Raw genomic sequence first — 21,352 nt, forward strand, 5'->3', positions numbered from 1 at the left:
ATTCTTGATAATAGTAATACAAATGTATACCCATGAAATGGTTGAGTTTCCTAACTTAATTCTTTCTTTAGCTATTTATTTAAAACACAAATAAGCACAATCGAATTTTACTTATTAACATTTAGTGTAGGCAGAAACTTAGTTGAATCTTTAGTTAGTCAGCTTAGGTTAAATGTTTATTGATAAGAACCAAGGGAAAAAAGTCGAGATTAAAATGATCAGTTGTCGAAGTATTTCCGGAACTCCTGGCAACCAGCCCAGTTTTCCTCCCAGCCGGGAGTGAGTTTCTTGGCCTGCTCATACCAGCGGGCCACGTTGGCATACCGCTTGAAATCGAATCCGGCCACATCGAAGGTGGAAACGGAGGCCAGGAAGGCGACGTCGGCCAGGCTATAGTCTTCGCCAGCGGTGAAGGTCTGTCCTTCCAGGAAGGTGTTCAGGAAGTTGAAGGCGACTTCGATCTTCTTGTAGTTCTCCTCATTGGCAGGCAACTTCAGGAAAATCTGGGGATAATAGTACTCGGAGAAGCTTTTATAAAGGGTTCCCATATCGAAGTACAAGCGCTGGTTTATCAAAGCCTGCTTCTGAATATCCTTGGGAAAAAGCTTGTCGTCCTTGCCGTACTTCTCCACCAGATAAACCATAATTGCACGCGATTCCCACAAAGCCAAGCCATTATCGTTCAGAGTGGGGATCGTGTGCTGGGGATTGATCTTCAGGTATTCCGGCTTGAATTGCTCTCTAGCACGAGTGTCTATAATTGTCTTCTTATCGAAGTCCACACCCAGGGCCTTGGCTGTCATCAGAACAGAACGGCAGGGAGCAGATCCGGGTCTGTAGTAGAAGTCCATTTCACGGTTCAGGAATCTCTGCAAAAACAGCAATTCATCAAGATCAGAAGGTGTCACAGTAGATGAATAATACACCGAATGGCTGGCTAATCACTTTCATTAAACGCACCCAGTAAATTTGGGTACGCAATCTCCATAACAAATCGACAAAAATAATAATACAAGTTTGTGCGGTGGTCGAACTTACGAGATAAGTAAAAATACACGGTTGCTCTGCAGAAGTCGAAGCACGGGAAACAACTGAACAATGCTCTGCAGGTTATTCGTGTTTTATAGACACAACCAAAAAACCTGAAGATAACCGCATATACAATATTTTGTGGGCTGATAGATCAATTAAGTGCAGGTGATAATTGGCAAATATTTTTTTTGGTAGATACGTGAGATGTTTCTAGAAATAGAGAACTATGCCAGTATAAGAGCGATAAAGTAGTCAAAGCTGGGTGTTTTTGATTTTATTTTGATTAGTTATTAGCCTTTTACATATTTTAATTAGGTCTCAGGTAAAATTTACTTTATGGAAGCCTGTAATAAGTTCAGCTGTTTTCTTAAAATTGCTATATCTTAATTGTTTTTGCTATCAGCAAACTCTCATCAGCTTATATTAGCGCAAACTGGCACGTATCATAATCTTATCGCACTGAAAAATGTTTGAGGTGTCGTACCCCAACGTATTTCACAAGAGCTTGGCCCCCCTGTCTTATCAGAATCCAAAAGTCAACGACTCTTTGACCATTATTCTCTTAATAATGCGACCAAGTACACTCTTTATTGAAATAGTGCTTTAAATTCGTCATGATGTACATTGAAGATTGTTAATTAGAGCCAAGTCATTGTTTGTTCAAAATGCCGCCCAGATACAATTTCTTGTAGTACTCGCAGCCCTCCCAGTTCTCCTCCCAGCCGGGAATGACTTTCTTGGCATTATCGTACCACCTGACCACATTCGGATACTTTCCAAAGTCGTACTCTGAGATTTCAAAAGTGGATACAGTGGCCAGGAGGCTAAAGTCGGCTAGAGTCAACTTGTTTAGGGCGGCGTACTGCTGACCTTCCAAAAGGGTGTTGAACATAGCGAAGGCTGCATCGATCTTCTTCAGATTCTCGGGATCAGCCGGCTTCTTTACGTCCTCAAACAACTGGGGATAGTAGTAGTAGACATAGCTCTGGTAGAGGGTGCCCAGATCGAAGAACAAACGTTGATTAACCACGGCCCTCTGCTGGGGATCCTTGGGATACAGTGAGTCATCCTTCGCGTATTTTTCAGCCAGATAAATTAGAATGGCCCTCGACTCCCAGACGGAAAAATCTCCATCCACCAGAGTGGGAATCGAGTGCTGGGGGTTGATCTTGACGAACTCGGGCTTCAGATGATCACCGGCATCCAGATCGACCTCCTTCTTGTTCAGCTCCAATCCCAAGGCATGGGCAGTCATCAAGATTGAACGGCAGGGTGCCGAGTACAGCATATAGTAGAAGTCCAACATGATTCTTCAGCAAGCTGTAAAATCGAACTGAGTTAATATTTTTATACAATTCATTAGAGACAACACTAAAAATGAAACTCAATTCAGCGAACACTTGATTTGCTTTAGATTTCTTTCTCTAAAATTATTTGTATTTTACGTATACAGATTCCAAGAAGTTACAGGTTTTATATGCCAATATCAGTTCGCAAACACGATTAGTATTACAAAACGTAAGTTATACAGTGTAAACAAGTAATATGTTTGGTGGACTTGTCGTCAACCTATTGGTTTTTGTGCTAATGGAAATTGTTACTTTGCTTCAGTAATGTATATGATAAAATAATGATATATAATCACATACTCTATCAACATGATAAGATTAATATTACATTGTATTTTCTAAGCATTGACGCAATCATATAAATCTAATGCGATAAACTTTTTTATAGAAACATCATCATTTAATATTAGTTTATTAAATACAAAAAAAAAAACCGCTCAATTGTAAGGTTCGTTCAGGTATATTTTGCTCACAGAAAATTAAGGGTGCTTTAATAAAAAATATATTGTTTAAAAATGGATATCACATTTGACAAAAAGTTGAGTTCCCGATATAATACATTTAACTTGGTTTGTTTTACACCCTTTTCAAATGATTTCTGTGCTTCTCCGTCGTGGTTTCCGACAATCTCCCTTCACCAATTTGAACTGACGAACCGCCGGCAAATAGCGGAGCTTTTATTGCTTTTTGTCTCGAAAGAGATAGTTTAAGGGAACTTACGGTTTTGCATACTCTTTCCGAATCACCCTATTTTCGCTGAAGAGCGAAAAACGCGCCAGAAGAGCACTATTATCCAATTGTTGCTGCCCACACCCACTATATGGTATATAGTATAGATATTTAAAAAACGTATTCATTTTGTGCATTCAAAAAAGCGAACACTTATTTATTGTCTTTGGAGACGGTCTAATTTGGAATTGTTGTGTGAACGTGAATATAAATATTACTCAAATGTACGGGTATTAAATACGGTAATATCAGGCTTAGTCGAAGTACTTCTTGAACTCCAGGCATCCGGCCCAGTTATCCTCCCATCCGGGAACGACCTTCTTGGTGTTCTCGTACCACTTGTTGACGTTGGCGTACTTGCTGAAATCGAATCCGGCCACCTCGAAGGTGGAGACGGAGGCGATCAGGGCGATGTCGGCGACGGTGAGGGAGTCTCCGGCGGCGAACTCCTGTCCCTCCAGGAAGGTGTTCAGAAACTCGAAGGCGGCCTCGATCTTCTTGTAGGCCTCGGGATCGGCGGGGGCCTTGGCGAACACCTGGGGGTAGTAGTAGTTGGACAAGCTCTGGTACAGGGTTCCCATGTCGAAGTACAGGCGCTGGTTGATCACGGCGCGCTTCTTGGGGCACTTGGGGTACAGAGAGTCGGTCTTGCCGTACTTCTCCACCAGGTAAACCTGGATGGCACGCGACTCCCACAGGGAGAATCCGTTGTCCACCAGGGTGGGGATGGTGTGCTGGGGGTTGAGCTTCAGGAACTCCGGCTTCAGATGCTCACCGGCCTGCAGGTTGAGCAGCTTCTTGTTCAGCTCGACGCCCACGGCCTTGGCGGTCATGATCACGGAGCGGCAAGGAGCGGAGCCGGGCAGGTAGTAGAAGTCAGCCATTTTACTGCAGAGAGAAAATATTGAGATATAGCAGGTTAATAAAGTGATCACTGTAATTAATTTGGAAACACATTAAATGGAACATTTTAAAAATTCAGTTTGAAAAATAAATTCGCAATTTTGAATTGCATTGAAAAAGCTGACTAAGAGGTGTGTTATATTTATTTTAACGATTTTACAAAAATAAATGTATTTAAAACTAAAAAAAACTTTTTCAGATTACTTAAAGCACCTCATTCCGACATTTTTAATTTCTGTTCTTCATGTCTTTTTGTGTCTCTGTTTTAAACTTTTTCAGAAAAGATATGCCGTAATTAGACGCGCTCTATAATTACGAGTTGAGACAAAAGCCGACTTTAATTGGGCCGTCATTACAAAAATTCACTTGGCAAACAGATTCCCCTAGAATGGATGACATCATTCTGCCTGTTTCTATCAAACCAATTGCGTTTTGGTAATTTTCCATGCATATTTCTTTTGTACACATTTTTCCTTTATTTTTTGCCCAGAAACAAACACAATCACACAACTATAAAGGGTCGAAAACTTACAGTTTTGTTTGTTGAAATCTCGCGATGTACACTGTACCAAATGAGAAGCAGCACTGAACGGAATTCGGAGAGCGGGACGGCTTTTATAGCAATAGCTGGCGGTCGCCATAATGCCGGCAAACAAAAGTTGTTGTTTGACGATACGAGGGGCGGCTGCGGGCAGGGGGCGTGACGGGGGAGTCACCATTAAGAGAGGCCGCTAGTTGTTTTTGTGTCTGGGTTTTTGTCTTTTTTTGCTTGCCCACACATACCAGTAATATCAGGCAAAAATGTGACGTTAGCAGCGTGATTAATACGAGCATGTGGATCTAGTGGTTGTTGCACACTGCCCCCCAATACTCCCCAAAAGAAAGCTGCAACTTTCTAATAATCCTTCATTGGAACGCCGCCTTTTTCTCTTTAGAACACATTTTTGTGTATATGTATGTTTTTTATTTTTTTATATTTGTTATGATTATGCAGAGGGCATTTTAATTATATTTAAATTTCAGTCCGTACCGAAAGAGTCACCTTTTTCTATGCGATTTATTCCGTCAAGGTAAAATATGGTACAAAATACTACATTTAAAATAGTATTTTTTATGCTCCGATAGGTAATATTTAGAACGGATATAAGATTTGCAAAATCTAATTAACGAATAACTGTGTGTATCCAATAGCTGCTAAAAGCACGATCATGACAAAATACATGTTTGACTTTCCTTAAAACTTTGAGAGTAAAACAACTTCGACTTTGCTTTGCTCGTTCACATTTGGTGCACTCAATTTGCTCGGATACACATTTTTGCATTTCTAATGAACATGTGTGAGCTTAAAAATAAATTATTCTTTCAATGTGGAAAAAATGAAAAATATAAATGCTGGCAAACAGAAACCAGATAACAACTCAAGCCGGCCGGCAAACATTCATATCAGGCAAACAAACAGCAACAGTTGGCGAGAATTCCCAACTGAATTGTACATACTTTTGTATAAACAAATCGCGAGATACTGTACTTGCTAACTAATAAGTCCACAAAAATATAACCACGCGATGAGCCCTAGGAAATGCAGAAATATTTCCATAAGTTCTGACTCAATATGGGTTAAACCCAATATGAGTGATGTTAACCGTATGATATGTACATAGATAAATACCAAACCCTTAGTAATTTATGCGTCAAGGGACATCTCACATTAAAAGTCCTCATTTCCAATGTAATTATCTTTATGACCACCAGCAATAAATCTATTGAAATGGATTGTTTGCGTTTTGACGGTCTTGGGCGGTTAGAAATAATTGTTATGGCCACATTACATGAAAAGGAAAATGGATCCAAACTTAAATTTTATTTCTTTGGAAGTATTCGATACAATCGTAGCAATGCACTCAGAAATTCCTGCTCAATTCGCGTGGGGTTGCTTTTTTCCCCAAAAAAACAATTAATTTTTATCAATTTCACAATAGCAACTATCAGCATGACAAGGAAAAAATACTTAAATAACAATAACAAGTTGGAAAATAATGAAAGAGCATTTTTGAGGCTGACGCGTTTAAATTGCTTTCTCTTAAGTCCAGAACAATCCAAAACTCGCTTGTGAAATCAGAAAAGCTCAAAATACAGACTTCGAGAATTACTCATTTGAACATAATGCCGAAATCCACTGAATCATGGGAAACACGAGATCGTAAACACAATAAGTTCGCCAATAACTGGTTAGGTTAATTCTCTAAAAGTCGGTCCAAAATGTAGAGAAAGGTCACTGTGTTTGCCGCTGCAGATCAAGAGAACCAGTTAGACGGCATTGGCTAAGTATGCGTCACAAACAAAAAGGCAGAAAACAACACTAGCCAAAGAGCAGAGACTAAGAGATATTCATGTGTAGATGGCCAAAGAGAGTTGATGGGGCGAAGAGCCGGTCTCTTATTTTCACATCATCGAAAAGTCTGTCGATCTGCCATACAAACATACCTATTCCCTGATATATGTACACATATTTACTTTTGGATTCCACTTGCCGGCGATTCTTATTTTGTGTACAGCTGCGTTGACTTTAGCTTTAGTCTTTCACTGATCTCGGCTCGAGAAAAGACAAATAACTGTTTGCTTATATTCAATGGAATGATTGAAAAGCTCTGTCACTCTACGTATTAAATTATTTGCTTTGCTTTGTATTAAAAAAGTGTATTGTTTTCCTATTCACAGACAAACAGCTTAAAAATTTAAATTTTTGTTTTGGTTTTTGCTTATTAAATTAAAAATGTACCTAATTATGTGAATATCAATGTTTCCACACGTATGTGCATTGTACATACATACATCAATCACATTATCTTTTTAATTAACGGTACAGATAACCCAAAGCAACTCCAATCATAGGTGCAAACTATTTAGCAGTCGAATTAATCAATGCCATGCACATATGTACATACATACGTATGTATGCTGTTGCATTTATAAATATTAAGGCTTAGTCATAAATATTGGGCTAAAGTCTTGATTTAGTTTATATTCCCTTGATAATGAATCATATAGGGAAAAGCAAATTATCGAAGAAATGTTTAAAGTTTTATCACAGCTGCACCTAACATTAATCTATTTTAAATAGACAACACCTTCTGCCCGTTATCACTCACTTAATAGATGACTCATAACAGCTAACCCTTTTAAATCAGTCCCATTCATATATGTACATATGATAACATAACAGCTCAACCAGTATGCACCTGAAATTATCATTGACGTGTGTCCAAACCGAATAAACGGTAGTGTTCCGGTTTCCCCTTTTCAACATTTAATACTTGTTCGTTTTGCACGAATTGCAATATAAAAGGCTGTTTAAATACATAAAAAAAAACAACTCATTTTCATATTTATATAATTGTAAATGGTATTGTACTGTGCCTAAGTCTAAGTGTTTAAAACACAACTTAAGTATAAGGTCTAAATGTCTTGAAAGCTAAAATCAGAACAGACCTGATAATAAGCACCCAAAATATGAAAACGCGAAGAACACATAAGTATTGGGCTACCAAATTTGGCTATATAAGTACCAGCCATTGCTTGTTGTAGTCAGTTCTCATTCTCGCCCGGAGGTAACAACACATCAACGTTCAACATGGATTTCTACTATATGCCCGGTAGCGCTGGATGCCGCACAGTAATTATGGTGGCTAAGGCACTTGGACTCGAGCTGAACAAGAAGCTGGTAAACACAATGGAGGGCGATCAGCTGAAGCCGGAGTTCCTGAAGCTCAATCCCCAGCACACCATTCCCACCCTGGTGGATAATGGATTCTCCATTTGGGAGTCCCGCGCCATCGCCGTTTACCTGGTAGAGAAATACGGCAAGGACGACTCCCTCTATCCCAAGGACCCCAAGAAACAAGCCGTGGTCAACCAGCGCCTGTACTTCGACATGGGCAGCCTGAGCGACTCCTTTGCGAAATACTACTATCCCTATTTCCGCACTGGAAAGCTGGGCACTGAAGAGGACTTGAAGAAAATCGAAACCGTCTTCGGTTTCCTTGACACCTTCCTAGAAGGAAAGGACTACGTGGCCGGAGACCAGCTCACTGTTGCCGATTTTGCCATCCTGGCCAATGTCTCTACCTATGATGTTGTTGAGTTCGACTTCAGCAAGTACTCCAATGTGGTCAGGTGGTACGCCAATGCCAAGAAGGTGACTCCCGGATGGGCTGAGAACTGGGAGGGCCTGCAGCAGATGAAGGAATTCTTCGAGTCCCGTGCTGCACTTGCACAGTAAATGATACTTAGATAATTCACGATTTTTGTGTTACTTCTTATAAATTGAAATAAAAGAGACTTAAATGTATACATATTAAACAGCGCTTTACTTAAGGGCATATTTAAAAATAATAATATTAATATTTTAGAATTACAAGCGAGTCTTTAAAAACTGGAAAGATTTTTGGGAGCATTGCTTTTGGAATAACCCTAAGCTAAATGAATATAAACACAATTGATCACAATTTTCTTTAATTTTTACACATATGCCTTTCAAGGTCTGCATAATGGCTTGAAGGTTTATTAGGTATACGTACTGTTGCCTTTGATAAAACTTTAATGCCGTTAGGCATACCATTGTTATACCCCTGCAGAGAGTATAATAATTTCAGCCAAAATTGTTCACCGATGTTTTTTAAAATGTACTGATACACTTCGTGAAATAGTTTGTGGCACGTTAAATCCACCCTAATAGACGGTTATAGTAAAGTTTTTTTTTAACTCCTTTAATATACATACTTAAGTAAAAATATCCGAAATATAAATAAATTAGTTTAGATGCCCATTGAAAAGACCCTCGTACATAATATCTAATATATATTTCGTTCGTGATACTAACTATCTAACTATATTTCGTTCGTAATACAAAGTTTTGTTTTTGTGATCTAAAAAAATAAACGTTTTTACCGAGTAATCAATTAAATTCATGATTAAGGTGTGTTATCTGGGAAAGTTATGATGCCGTCAATTTGCTGTCGCACAAGTCGGTAGGAAATTCGGACAGCAAAATGTAAAAAAAGGGGAATTTTTATATACTAAAAATATATTTTATGCAAAATATACATATATAAATTAGTATAATGTTATCTTAACTACTTCAAAATTATTTCAAAGTGTCCGGCTGACATACATAACTCACATATTTTTTTATTCATAGAAGCTGATTTCTTTAAATCGTTCCATTTCCTTTACGATAACCAACAACCCTTAAGAACGGCCCAACCGATCTTAAATCAAAAGTATATTAGAGACATTGTCTCTTCCATGAGATGTGTTTTTGTTTGTCTTTTTAATTTTCTTACATATTTTATTTTATTACTTATCTTATTTTCTTACATATCTTATTGATAAGATTTAACTTGCCTATAAATTCATCTAAAACAGAAAATACATAATAATCCTCTTATATTTACGAACATCTTTTATAAGTGGGTAATTCTAAGAGAGTATTTACTTATCACTTAAATTGCAATTTTCCGCGAACTAAAATTTAATACCAACGAGTCTTTTATATATTTATTTGGCGACAAATGGTCATATGAACATATATTTGTATGTACAATGTTTTCCAGAAATTCTAGAAGCTGATTTTACATAGAACGTAATAACGAAGAAATTGATATAATTTTCTGCCTACCCATACATGAGAAACATACACTATCACGAATACAATCAATTAACATGGCATAACATAGAGAAAGAGAGCTATTTTCGCCATGAAATTATATGAAAAAAGCTTTATAGGTAGAAACCCGTGGGGTCCCGAACAGTTCTCTTTTTCCACTCGAACGAGTAGCACGAAACGATCGCAGTCTCCAACATGGATCTATACTACCTGCCTCTGGTCAGCGCATGTCGCTCCGTTCTCATGGTAGCCAAGGCCCTGAACCTTGACCTGAACAAGAAGCTGCTGAACACCCTGAAAGGAGAGCAGCTTAACCCGGATTTCATCAAGATCAATCCCCAGCACACCATCCCCACTCTGGTAGACAATGGATTCACCATCTGGGAGTCGCGTGCCGTCGCCGTGTACTTGATAGAGCAGTACGGCAAGGACGATTCGCTGTACCCCAAGGATCCTAAGAAACAAGCCGTGATCAATCAGCGCCTTTATTTCGACATGGGCTCAATGTATCCCTCGCTGGCCAACTACTATTACAAGGTGTTTATCACCGGACAGTACGGCAGCGAAGAGGAGTTCAAGAAGGTCCAAGACGCCTTTGATTTCCTGAACACCTTCCTGGAGGGTCAGGAGTTCGTGGCTGGTGACCAGTACACCGTGGCCGACATTGCCATCCTCGCCAGTGTATCCACCTTCGATGCTCTCGAATTCGACCTCAGCAAGTACCCGAATGTGGCCAAGTGGTATGCCAATGCCAAGAAGATTACTCCTGGCTGGGAGGAAAACTGGGCAGGCGCGCAGGATGTAAAGAAAGTGGTCGATGAGAAAAAGAATGCAGCGAAATAATTTAGACATAAATGTGTAATATTTTTAAGTTCTTATGCAATTTTTATTTGCCTATAAATTTTCAGTTTTATAAAATACTGTCCAGCCTGAGTGGTTAGAAATGTTTGAATATAATTGTATAGCTGCTGGAAAATATAAATAAAGTATGAATATTTAAATTAGCAAATATTTTAAACTATTCCTATTCTAAGTGTTCAAGAAGCTAAATATAAAAAAATTTAATCAATGAGAATCCCATTTCTGAAAAATAAATTATAATCAACTCATAAAACATAAGCAAATCTACCATATTTTTTTTACAAAATAGATAAAGTCAAAAAATGTGAACCCATCGTGATGATTATAGTCACAAATTGGTGAGCACAAACTCTGAAAGGCGTAATTTGATATAATTTGAAATTTAATATGTTTGTTAAGCCTACCTCATTGGTAGGTATGCCAATTTTGACAATAACAATGATGACTAGCAATTTCCAAAACACATCGGAGAGCATATACAAAATCAATTATAACCATTTCTCTATATAAGAGAGAACCATTGCTGGTCGCAATCAGTTCCGTTTTTGCTCTTCGGCGAATAGCACACACTAAGCGCACGCCCAAAATGGATTTCTACTACTCGGGTCGTGGGTCTGGATGCCGCTCAATTATAATGGTGGCCAAAGCTCTCGGTTTGGAGCTGAACAAGAAGCAGTTGCGACTCTCAGAGGGCGAGCACCTTAAGCCAGAGTTCCTGAAGCTCAATCCCCAACACACCGTCCCCACTCTGGTGGACAACGGATTCTCCATTTGGGAGTCGCGCGCCATCGCCGTTTATCTGGTGGAGAAATACGGCAAGGACGACTCCCTCTATCCCAAGGATCCTCAGAAGCGGGCCTTGATCAATCAGCGCCTGTACTTTGATTTGGGAACCCTGTTCGATTCCTTCTTCAAATACTATTACCCCTTCATCCGTAATGGTCAGTATGGAACTGCCGAAGACTTCAAGAAGGTCGAAGCTGCCTTTGAGTTCCTTAACATTTTTCTCGAGGGTCAGGATTACGTGGCTTGCAACCAGTTCACTGTAGCCGACATTGCCATCCTGGCCACCGTTTCCACTTTCGAAATCGTTGAGTTTGACATTGCCAAGTACCCCAACGTAGCCAGGTGGTACGCCAATGCAAAGAAATTCACTCCCGGATGGGAAGAAAACTGGGAGAAAATGCTGCCAATGAAGACAATATTCGAGGACCGAAAGGCCGCAGCAAAATAAAACTATGTTTAATATTTATTTGACTATTTTATTTAAAGCTTAAGGCTTGACAAACTTGTATATTTACACATAAATAAATATTTATTTAATGAGAAAATGATTATTAATATTTAATTAATAGATTTAATGCTAAGAGTATTCCCTTTTTCGTAATAATCCATTGAAATTGAGAACTATTCTCTTGGGTTGCACAGAAATCTTAGTATTTCATATACACAGAAATGAAAGTGTTTAATTAACAAACATCAAGGCAACAACCTGTTCCCTATTATGAACACAGTCAGCTCACAATCAGCTAAATAAACAAAATAATAAAGAGTGATAAGATTTCTAAAGAATAATCATTTTTCTAGTGTTTTTTCTTAGTTCTTGTTTGTCCCTCCAGCGGGTAGCACCACGCAGATATGGATTTCTACTATACGCCTCTAGGCAGTGGATGTCGCATTGTTGTTATGGTAGCGAAGGCCGTAGGAGTTGATCTGGATAGGAAGCATTTGGATACCTCAAAGATGGAACACCTTAAGCCTGAGTTTCTGAAAATCAACCCCCAACACACCATTCCCACACTAGTCGATCATGGATATTCTTTTTGGGAATCTCGTGCTGTCGCAGTCTATTTGGTGGAACAATATGGAAAAGACGACACCCTTTTCCCAAAGGATCCCAAGATACAAGCTGTTATTAACCAGCGTCTTTATTTTGACATGGGAACTTTGTACGTGGCTTTAGCCGATTATTATTATAAAGTTTTTGCCACCGGCCATTTCGGCACTGCTGAGCAATTCAAAAAAGTGGAAGACAGCTTCGAGTTGTTGAATACCTTTTTAGAGTGCCAGGACTACGTAGCTGGTGATCACCTCACGGTGGCTGATATTGCCATCCTCGGCAGTGTTTCCACTTTCGATGCCCTCGAATTCGACGTAAACAAATATCCCAATGTTGCCAAGTGGTATACGAATGCAAAAAAGATTACTCCTGGTTGGGAAGAAAACTGGGAAGGTGCCATGGAGTTAAAGAAGGTAATTGAAAAGAAAAAATGCAGCACAACAAATAAATCCTAAATAATTTAAATTAAAAAAAAAAAAATTTAAAAACACCTGTAAATTTATATGATTATTTATTAGCATTTTGAAAGCAAGGATAAATATCTTTCCTTGCAGTAATTATTGGTACTATCAATTTCATTGAGCTATGTACAATACTAAAACAACTTTTAAGTGTTTTTGGTCACTTTAATAACGAAAGAATAAATACAAAATAATATACAAAACCGGTTTTATTTGTATACTAATAGTGTAATTTGTTGACAATCGGGCGCATCGAAGATAAGCGAATACAGAGAGGTAATTTCACAACCACATTCAATCATAAAAACGTTTAAGGCTTATATGATAGACCCCACTGAAGAACCGTCGAGCAAACAATTATTATCAGTATGTGCGAGATATGTTATTTCACAACCGTGTTGCTATAAAAACGAGAGCCAATGCTGGTCACAATTAATTCTGATCTTGCTCTCCAGCGAATAACACAAAGTTTTACAAAATGGATTTTTATTACTCGCCTCGCGGAAGTGGATGTCGCACAGTCATTATGGTGGCGAAGGCTCTTGGACTGGAGCTAAACAAGAAGCTAGTGAGCACTTTGGACGGCGATCAGCTGAAGCCAGAATTCGTGAAGCTGAATCCCCAGCACACCATTCCCACCCTGGTGGATAATGGCTTCTCTGTTTGGGAATCCCGCGCCATCGCCGTTTATTTGGTAGAGAAATACGGCAAGGATGATTCCCTCTTCCCGAAGGATCCCCAGAAACAGGCCGAGGTCAATCAGCGTCTTTACTTTGACATGGGAACGCTGTATGACAGCTTTGCCAAGTACTACTATCCTCTTTTCCGAACTGGCAAGCCCGGCACTGCCGAGGACTTCAAGAAGATCGAGACCTCCTTCGAGTACCTGAACACTTTCCTGGAGGGCCAGGACTACGTGGCCGCTAACCAGTTCACCGTGGCCGACATTGCCATCGTGTCCACAGTTTCCACTTTCGAGATCTTCGATTTCGACCTCAGCAAGTACCCAAATGTGGCCAGGTGGTACGCCAATGCGAAGAAGGTGACTCCCGGATGGGACGAGAACTGGAGTGGTCTTCTGGAACTGAAGGCAGTCTTTGAGGCCCGCCATGGGGCAGCTAAGTAAAAGATATGGAGACATTTTAATTTAACTTATGTGAAGTTGGTATAATAAATATAAAATAAGAATTCGCTTAGATATGTTGACGACTTTCGATACTATATGTTACGTTAGATCTTGAAAAGCAAATACCGCAATTTTATCTTTAATGCTTCAAATTGGGTTTTCTGAAAACTGATAACAGTTTCCCCAAAATGAAGCGGGCTATAAATAAATACTGGTGGAAGTAGTTTAGAATTAGAATATAATTAGATTACGCCCGAAAATAATCTTAACGAGGATGCAAATTTAACAAACTAAATGGAGATGGATATCACCATCAGATTTGTATTACGTTTAGTTGTTTTGTTGTCTAAAATTATTATTATTATTTTGATTTCGAACAAACATTTTATTCTATTTCAGTAATAAAAAGTATTAATATAATTTTTAAAAACGATTTCAAACTTTTTCGGCGAGTGAGAGTGTTAAAACAAATCACATGAGGTTTTTATTTCCCAATCATAAGAAATAGACAAGGTTTTTTATACATATATACAGATAATTTTAATCGGCTCATAACATGTTTGCTATATAAGCGGTAATTTCGCCGAGAGGCAAATTAGTTTGTTTTCTCCATTCCAGCGGGTCAGTCATAATAAAAGCTATTCTTAGCATGGATCTCTACAACATGGCCGGTTCTCCGAGCACCCGAGCTATTATAATGACCGCCAAAGCTGTGGGAGTCGAGCTGAACTCGATAAATGTCAATACCTTTGTGGGGGAGCAACTAAAGCCAGAGTTTGTGAAGATAAACCCCCAGCACACCATTCCCACCCTGGTGGACCATGGATTCGTAATCTGGGAGTCCCGTGCCATTGTTGTTTATCTGGTGGAGCAGTACGGGAAGGATGATTCTCTGTACCCCAAGGATCCTCAAAAGCAAGCTCTGATCAACCGGCTGCTCTACTTTGATATGGGCACTCTGTACGAAGCCATTGCCAAGTACTTTTTTCCTCTTCTGCGTACTGGCAAACCAGGAAGCCAGGAGAACTTGGAGAAACTCAATGCTGCCTTTGATCTCCTGAACACTTTCCTGGAGGGACACGATTACTTGACCGGAAACCAACTGTCCGTGGCCGATATCGTCATCTTGGCCACCGTTTCTACAATCGAAATGGTTGACTTCGAATTAAATAAATTTCCGAACGTGGACAGATGGTACAAGAATGCCCAGAAGGTTACTCCCGGTTGGGACGAAAACATAAAAAGGATTCAAAATGCCAAAAAATTCCTAGCCGAAAACCTAATAGAAAAGTTATAAAGGTTTTTACTACAAATTTTTTTTTGTTCTAAAAGGCATTTTATTAAGCATTTTATTTTATATTAAGGCTTTTTTTAACTTTAATTATACAAATAAAGAAAAAATTCTCTACGACACTTACAAGTTTGAAAAAGTAAAATTATTCTGCTAATTATATTAGTTATCGTCACAGCATGTCAATAATGCCCAAATGGAAATAATAAACGTATTTGAATAGCATTGTTTTGATTCTTGCTGACTTGGATCTAGGTAAATAGACAAGGTTTTGTAACAGACTTATGACATCGTTGTTATGATAGACAATAGAAGCTTAGGAGCAACATTATTATTATTTCAGAGGGTTTTTTAATGTATTTTGCGCCGTCTAGAAGTTTACTTCTGGAAATTCTTGATCCACCTCTCCAAAATCGGAAATTTCGGTCGGGGACTAATTGGCCAAAATTACGATATTAGCCAAGGTCAGGCAACTTCCTGTCGTCCTGTTTTCAGGGAAGGTATTGAGGAACTTAAAGATACCCTTGCTATTATACAAAGCTTTCGGAGCTTGCAGTTTTCCAGTGCGGAAGAGGGAGAAGTACCAGCTGGACATAGAGTCATAGAGGGGTTCTACATCGAAGAACCGACGCTAGTGTCTTGGGATCCTTGCACAGGATAAATTATAGTAATGTTTGATTAAACTGGCTCAAACCAAACTTAAAGTTTTGTTAGTTCCTTTTGTCAACACAGATGTTTCTGGAAATATTTGGAAGCATGATAAGGGCACCCGTTCATTGTTATCATAAAAGCTAATTTTTGATAGTCTATGACAAGGCATAAATGTTTGGTGAAATATGATGACAAACTGACTGGTGTTGAGAAAGATTTTGCTTTGTTAGTTGCCATGACAGATAGTTGTATTATTTGTTTATTAGCAGCCGGAATTATTAAATTAGAAAACATTCTCATTTATAATTATTAACTCAAAATTTTATCAGCATAGAAGTCAATAGTGGCTAATTTATATATAAGAATGCATAAACTATATATACATTGAAATCAAAATGACACCTTCATTGGCTCTTTGTGTTTCAGTAATCTGTTGATGGGACTGTGAGTCATATGTTAATATGGGTTGATGTCTTTCTTAAGCTTTCGAACCTTATCATTATTCGATAATTAGTTCCAGCTCATTTGGTCAAAGCTACTACTGTTAGTTAAAAAAAATTAAAACAAGAGAGAACGTTATAGTCGGGTGCCCCGACTATCAGATACCCGTTACTCAGGTAAAGGGAGTGCGAGGGAGATGGAGATAGAAACTTTGATCACGCATAACTTTTTAACTAATGGTCCGATTTGAAAAATTTCTTCTACATTTCGATAGGTATTGATAAACACAATAAAACTGCATTTTTACTTTTCCGAAATATTTAAATTTTTAAAATCGTATATAAGCGATTGTGGGCGTTAAAGGGGGCGTGGCACCTTTTTGAAACAAACTTGCGCTGCGTAGGAACTCCTAGAATCTGCATGCAAAATGCCAATCTTCTAGCTTTTATAGTTTCCGAGATCTCAGCGTTCATACGGACAGACAGACAGACAGACGGACAGACAGACGGACAGACAGACGGACAGACGGACAGACGGACATGGCTATATCGACTCGGCTAGTGACCCTGATCAAGAATATATATACTTTATAGGGTCGGAAACGCTTCCTTCTAGCTGTTACATACTTTTGCACGAATACAATATACCCTTTTACTCTACGAGTAACGGGTATAAACATAAAAATTGAGTTCTCACAATGACAAATACTATTCGTATTATCTTGGCAATGAGCGATAACGCAGTTGCTATTCTGCTATATATACGGGGCCCTCAGATAGCGTCACATTAGTTTACTATTTGCACTCCAGCGAAATTCACGATACATTAGCAATGACCAACATGGATCTCTACAACATGCCCGGTGCTCCGGCCAGCCGTGCCATCCAGATGACTGCCAAGGCCTTGGGCCTTGAACTGAACACCAAGTTCATAAACACAATGGCGGGAGATCAACTGAAGCCGGAGTTCGTGAAAATCAACCCACAGCACACCATTCCCACCCTGGTGGACAACGGATTCGTCGTCTGGGAGTCCCGTGCCATCGTGGTTTACCTGGTGGAGAAGTACGGCAAGACCGATTCCCCACTCTTCCCCAAGGATCCCAAGAAGCGAGCTCTGATCAACCAGCGGCTGTACTTCGACATGGGAACCCTCTATGACGCCCTGTCCAAGTACATATTCCCCATCTTCCGCACGGGCCAGGTGGGAGGCCAGGAGGCTTTGGATAAGTTCAATGCTGCCTTCGAGCTCCTCAACACCTTCCTGGAGGGCCAGGATTACCTGGCAGGCAGTGAATTCTCTGTGGCCGACATCGTCATCCTGGCCACAGTCTCCACCATCGAAATGATCACGTTTGACTTGCAGAAGTTCCCTAACGTGGAGAGGTGGTACAAAAACGCCGAGAAGGTCGCTCCTGGTTGGGCCGAGAACTTGGAGAGCATTAAGCAGCTCCAGAGCCAGCTGGCAAAGTTGGCGGAAAAGAAGTAAATTTAAATTAATTAATTTAAATTATTAATAAAAATCTATGTAAAATAAAATTATTGTCGTTCAATTGTTTGAAAATTTTTGTTTTTTTCAAAGTTAGAAGATTGTAGGGTAGGTATATCTAGACCAAAAGTAAGCACCTTGGAGTGCGAGATTGCTTTAATATATTTTGGAAATATATTTTTTTGTCACGATTTACATTCTGAACAAGTGTGTCAAGTGACAGAGATTTATAAAGCTCATGCTTATATAGCTAAAGCATTTCACGGAATTTTATTGTTTTGATAATTCATACAGGCAGAAAAAAATTAGAACTTAAAGTCTTTGAACATTAATCATTTTTTTTCTGAGCTAACCCCATTCAGTTCCCAATAATTCAAAATAACACATTTCTGTACATTTAATGTACATAATGCAACTAGAATAAGTTTAAAGTAAATAAGCCATGTACCTCTTTTATGAAACTATACCACTCATAATCGTAACAGTTAATTATTACTTTCTTCCTTGCTCTATATTTCGATTTCAGGCTTATGCCTGTTCGATCGTTATTATGGCAGCTATATGATATAGTTGTCCGATGTTTACAAACTTCAATCCGAAATTCTATTTTTTTCAAAAGTTACTATATATTTTTACTATTAGTATATTCTTTATTTTGAAAAACAACAAAATTATAAATTTTCCTTTCGTCCAATGGGAGCTATATAATATAGTCGCCCGATCCGGCCCGTTCCGGCTTATTTATAACATACGTGAAAGGAAGAAATTATTCGATCGTATATAAATAAAATGCAATCCGAAATTCTAAGTTTTTTCAAAAGTCACTATGAATATTTACTATTTACTAATTTATCCCTTTATATAGAAAAACAGGGGTATACAAATAAATCATAGTTCAGTCGTCTCTTCAATATGTATTAATACTTATTAATACTTATACTTGTTTGTTTTATTTTATCCATATGATTTTGTCCACGTTAATGTTTCCTTATTGAATTGTAGCTCATTTCGACACAACTAATTTGTGTTTGCCCAAACGAAATACATTAAAAGTGTGATCTAAGAATGACAAACGCTATTCGAATATAATCTTGGCAATGACTGATAATTTCGTAGCTATATAAGAGGGCTTGCAGCTGGAGCTAAATCAGTTTATTTTTCCACTCCAGCGCCTCCAGTAGATTCGCAATGCCCAACATGGACTTCTACAACATGCCCGGTGCTCCGGCCAGCCGTGCCATTCAAATGATCGCCAAGGCCGTGGGCGTCGAACTGAACTCCAAGTTCATGAACACAATGGAGGGAGATCAACTGAAGCCGGAGTTCGTGAAAATCAACCCACAGCACACCATTCCCACCCTGGTCGACGATGGATTCGCCATCTGGGAGTCGCGTGCCATCGCTGTTTATCTGGTGGAGAAGTACGGCAAGGCCGATTCCCCACTCTATCCCAAGGATCCCAAGAAGCGGGCTCTGATCAACCAGCGGCTGTACTTCGACATGGGCACCCTCTATGACGCCCAGGCCAAATACTTCTTCCCGCTCTTCCGCACTGGCAAACTTGGAGATCAGGAGGCATTGGACAAAGTTAATACCGCCTTCGGATTCCTCAACACCTTCCTGGAGGGACAGGATTTCGTGACCGGCAGCGAACTGACCGTGGCTGACCTCGTTATCCTGGCCACCGTCTCCACCATCGAAATGATTCCGTTTGACATTCAAAAGTTCCCGAACGTGGAGAGGTGGTACAAGAATGCCCCAAAAGTAGCTCCAGGCTGGGACGAAAACTTGGAGAGCCTCAAGAATGCTAAGAAGTTCCTGGAGGAGAAATTAGCGGAAAAGAAGTAAGCTGTATAAATGAGTATAAATAAAATGTAATGATTGCATGTAGTTTGTAAAAGCTATTGGTTTTAATTTTTTGCTTTTTCATGCTGACTTAAGGTCATGCTATCACATCAGACTTAAGAATGGGAATTCTAATACACCTCCGCGGGTGATGTATTTCCTATCAGGTAAGGGTTTGATGTTTAATTGTTCGAAATAATTGATAACCGCAAATCAAACAATATTTTTCCATAAGACCTCGGGTACCTGATAAGAATAATTCATTACCTTCTGTTCAAGGACAGGGAAGCCACTATTTGTGCCGGTATTTTGAGTCATTTTTTTACCCTTGCAGAAAGTATTATAATTTCAGTCAAAAGTTTGCAACGCTGTGAAGGAGACTTTTCCGACCCTATAAAGTATATATATTCTTGATCAGCATCACCACAAGAGTCGATCTAGACATGTCCGTCCGTCCGTTTCTACGCAAACTAGTCCCTCAGTCCTTTCAACTTTAACAAAAGATGTCTTTCTATTGCAGGTAGTATATAAGTCGGAACGAACCGGATCAGGCGACTATATCATTTAGCTCTCATTGGAACAATCAGAAAAAAAATTTTAAAATTAAAACTTTGTTGTTTTTAATTTTTTTGTTGTTCTGTGGTATTTGGAAATATTTAGATACTATGGAATTACGGTTTAATTAAACTTAAAATCGGGCTCCCACACAAAATCAAAAAATTAAAAAAAAAAAATTGAAAATAAAAGATTTATTTTACTTTTTTTTCTATTTATCAAAATATTTCTTTGAGATATATTATATGCAGCGCAAAATCGAGAAAGATTTGTTGTTTTTAGTAATATAGGCATATAAATCGTAATGTCGTTTTGTAATAACTGCTAGGGTATAAAAACTTCGGCTTGCCGAAATTTGCTTCCTTTCTTGGTAAACTTAAAATCAGTCGATTTAAAAATAGACTGGCATACCGATTATGGTCTTATCAGGGATTATTTGCCAATAAAGATTTCTTTATTTGAAAACGAAAATGCAAGTTGAAGTTTTAATACCATTGCAGCCATAGCGAAAATGAGTGAGTGAACTTGGCTAGAGTAAAAAGAAAAGATTATTCAGATAAGACGATTCAAAAAGTTTAAAGTATCTACCTTTTATACTGAATTCGAAATCGGTATATATAATAAGCATACGGATATGGGTATTTCAATACTGATCCAGGATATGTACTCTTTTCCTCCTTCACTTGTGACCAAAATTATAATACCTTCTCAAAGGTAAAAAAAATAGAAGGTACAGTTTTATAAGCCGTTTTTCTGTCCGCCTATTTAATGTAATTTTACTATCGTTAAACATCATTTTCCTTGACCCCTCTAACATTGACCTTTCTCTTCGTGACATTCTATTCCGTCGTACAACTCTAACGACCTGTCATTAACTTGTAATTACTGCATTAAAAATAAATCAAATTTAAAAGTAAATTCAAATTGGTAGCCGTAACTTTGGTACCCTTGTACCCCTAAAAGTATATTTCTGTTCATTGCCTGGCCATTAGCTAAACACTTCTAATTACACTGAATCGTTATCACCGATAGCAATACCACTCGGGAAAGTCGCACGACACTGGATGACTATATATGGAAATCGATTTGATTTCGGGCGTCGTTTTCTCTGGCTA

The 21,352-nt window shown here is 38.7% G+C and overlaps 7 protein-coding genes across 10 annotated transcripts; 4 read left to right on the top strand and 3 right to left on the bottom strand.

Moving 5' to 3' along the window:
- Positions 1 to 96: 96 nt before the first annotated feature.
- LOC108036989 (glutathione S-transferase 1-1) lies at positions 97 to 1,485 on the bottom strand. The gene is made up of 2 exons (XM_017113420.2): positions 1,039 to 1,485; positions 97 to 869 (listed from the first exon to the last, which is right to left on the bottom strand). Exon 2 carries the CDS (start codon positions 849 to 851, stop codon positions 219 to 221), a length of 633 nt encoding a protein of 210 aa, XP_016968909.1. The 5' UTR covers positions 852 to 869; positions 1,039 to 1,485; the 3' UTR covers positions 97 to 218.
- A 91-nt stretch (positions 1,486 to 1,576) lies between these two features.
- LOC108036988 (glutathione S-transferase 1) lies at positions 1,577 to 3,058 on the bottom strand. 4 transcript variants are annotated; one of them, XM_017113416.1, is made up of 2 exons: positions 2,964 to 3,058; positions 1,577 to 2,352 (listed from the first exon to the last, which is right to left on the bottom strand). In XM_017113416.1, exon 2 carries the CDS (start codon positions 2,336 to 2,338, stop codon positions 1,682 to 1,684), a length of 657 nt encoding a protein of 218 aa, XP_016968905.1. In that variant the 5' UTR covers positions 2,339 to 2,352; positions 2,964 to 3,058; the 3' UTR covers positions 1,577 to 1,681. The 4 variants fall into 4 exon arrangements, with proteins under 4 accessions (XP_016968905.1, XP_016968906.1, XP_016968907.1 ...); XM_017113417.2 differs by having other exon boundaries at positions 2,855 to 3,032; XM_017113418.2 differs by having other exon boundaries at positions 2,941 to 3,024.
- A 175-nt stretch (positions 3,059 to 3,233) lies between these two features.
- Positions 3,234 to 4,657, bottom strand: LOC108036990 (glutathione S-transferase 1-1). The gene is made up of 2 exons (XM_017113421.2): positions 4,546 to 4,657; positions 3,234 to 3,998 (listed from the first exon to the last, which is right to left on the bottom strand). Exon 2 carries the CDS (start codon positions 3,992 to 3,994, stop codon positions 3,365 to 3,367), a length of 630 nt encoding a protein of 209 aa, XP_016968910.1. The 5' UTR covers positions 3,995 to 3,998; positions 4,546 to 4,657; the 3' UTR covers positions 3,234 to 3,364.
- Positions 4,658 to 6,610: 1,953 nt separating this feature from the next.
- On the top strand, positions 6,611 to 10,797 carry LOC108036991. The gene is made up of 2 exons (XM_017113422.2): positions 6,611 to 8,272; positions 9,866 to 10,797. The coding sequence occupies exons 1-2, from the start codon at positions 7,645 to 7,647 to the stop codon at positions 10,519 to 10,521; spliced, it is 1,284 nt and encodes a 427-aa protein (XP_016968911.1). The 5' UTR covers positions 6,611 to 7,644; the 3' UTR covers positions 10,522 to 10,797.
- Positions 10,798 to 10,999: 202 nt separating this feature from the next.
- On the top strand, positions 11,000 to 12,842 carry LOC108036992. The gene is made up of 2 exons (XM_017113423.2): positions 11,000 to 11,758; positions 12,166 to 12,842. Exons 1-2 carry the CDS (start codon positions 11,126 to 11,128, stop codon positions 12,832 to 12,834), a joined length of 1,302 nt encoding a protein of 433 aa, XP_016968912.2. The 5' UTR covers positions 11,000 to 11,125; the 3' UTR covers positions 12,835 to 12,842.
- A 461-nt stretch (positions 12,843 to 13,303) lies between these two features.
- On the top strand, positions 13,304 to 15,281 carry LOC108036981 (glutathione S-transferase D6-like). Its single transcript, XM_044457435.1, has 2 exons — positions 13,304 to 13,946; positions 14,605 to 15,281. The coding sequence occupies exons 1-2, from the start codon at positions 13,319 to 13,321 to the stop codon at positions 15,261 to 15,263; spliced, it is 1,287 nt and encodes a 428-aa protein (XP_044313370.1). The 5' UTR covers positions 13,304 to 13,318; the 3' UTR covers positions 15,264 to 15,281.
- A 1,872-nt stretch (positions 15,282 to 17,153) lies between these two features.
- LOC108044327 (glutathione S-transferase D7-like) lies at positions 17,154 to 19,751 on the top strand. The gene is made up of 2 exons (XM_044457012.1): positions 17,154 to 17,818; positions 19,016 to 19,751. Exons 1-2 carry the CDS (start codon positions 17,181 to 17,183, stop codon positions 19,683 to 19,685), a joined length of 1,308 nt encoding a protein of 435 aa, XP_044312947.1. The 5' UTR covers positions 17,154 to 17,180; the 3' UTR covers positions 19,686 to 19,751.
- Positions 19,752 to 21,352: the final 1,601 nt, after the last annotated feature.

The sequence above is a fragment of the Drosophila rhopaloa genome, unplaced genomic scaffold, assembly GCF_018152115.1.
Source record: "Drosophila rhopaloa isolate 14029-0021.01 unplaced genomic scaffold, ASM1815211v1 contig_155, whole genome shotgun sequence".
Taxonomy (NCBI): domain Eukaryota; kingdom Metazoa; phylum Arthropoda; class Insecta; order Diptera; family Drosophilidae; genus Drosophila; species Drosophila rhopaloa.

Bases quoted from the DNA above. Each gene is read 5' to 3' on its own strand.
- LOC108036989 (XM_017113420.2), bottom strand. From the start codon at position 851: ATGGACTTCTACTACAGACCCGGATCTGCTCCCTGCCGTTCTGTTCTG.
- LOC108036988 (XM_017113416.1), bottom strand. From the start codon at position 2,338: ATGTTGGACTTCTACTATATGCTGTACTCGGCACCCTGCCGTTCAATC.
- LOC108036990 (XM_017113421.2), bottom strand. From the start codon at position 3,994: ATGGCTGACTTCTACTACCTGCCCGGCTCCGCTCCTTGCCGCTCCGTG.
- LOC108036991 (XM_017113422.2), top strand. From the start codon at position 7,645: ATGGATTTCTACTATATGCCCGGTAGCGCTGGATGCCGCACAGTAATT. The intron at 8,273-9,865 runs GTGCTGCACTTG...AAACGATCGCAG, and splicing joins GAAGGAATTCTTCGAGTCCC to TCTCCAACATGGATCTATAC.
- LOC108036992 (XM_017113423.2), top strand. From the start codon at position 11,126: ATGGATTTCTACTACTCGGGTCGTGGGTCTGGATGCCGCTCAATTATA. The intron at 11,759-12,165 runs GCCGCAGCAAAA...TCCAGCGGGTAG, and splicing joins CAATATTCGAGGACCGAAAG to CACCACGCAGATATGGATTT.
- LOC108036981 (XM_044457435.1), top strand. From the start codon at position 13,319: ATGGATTTTTATTACTCGCCTCGCGGAAGTGGATGTCGCACAGTCATT. The intron at 13,947-14,604 runs GCCATGGGGCAG...TCATAATAAAAG, and splicing joins GAAGGCAGTCTTTGAGGCCC to CTATTCTTAGCATGGATCTC.
- LOC108044327 (XM_044457012.1), top strand. From the start codon at position 17,181: ATGACCAACATGGATCTCTACAACATGCCCGGTGCTCCGGCCAGCCGT. The intron at 17,819-19,015 runs GTTGGCGGAAAA...CAGCGCCTCCAG, and splicing joins CTCCAGAGCCAGCTGGCAAA to TAGATTCGCAATGCCCAACA.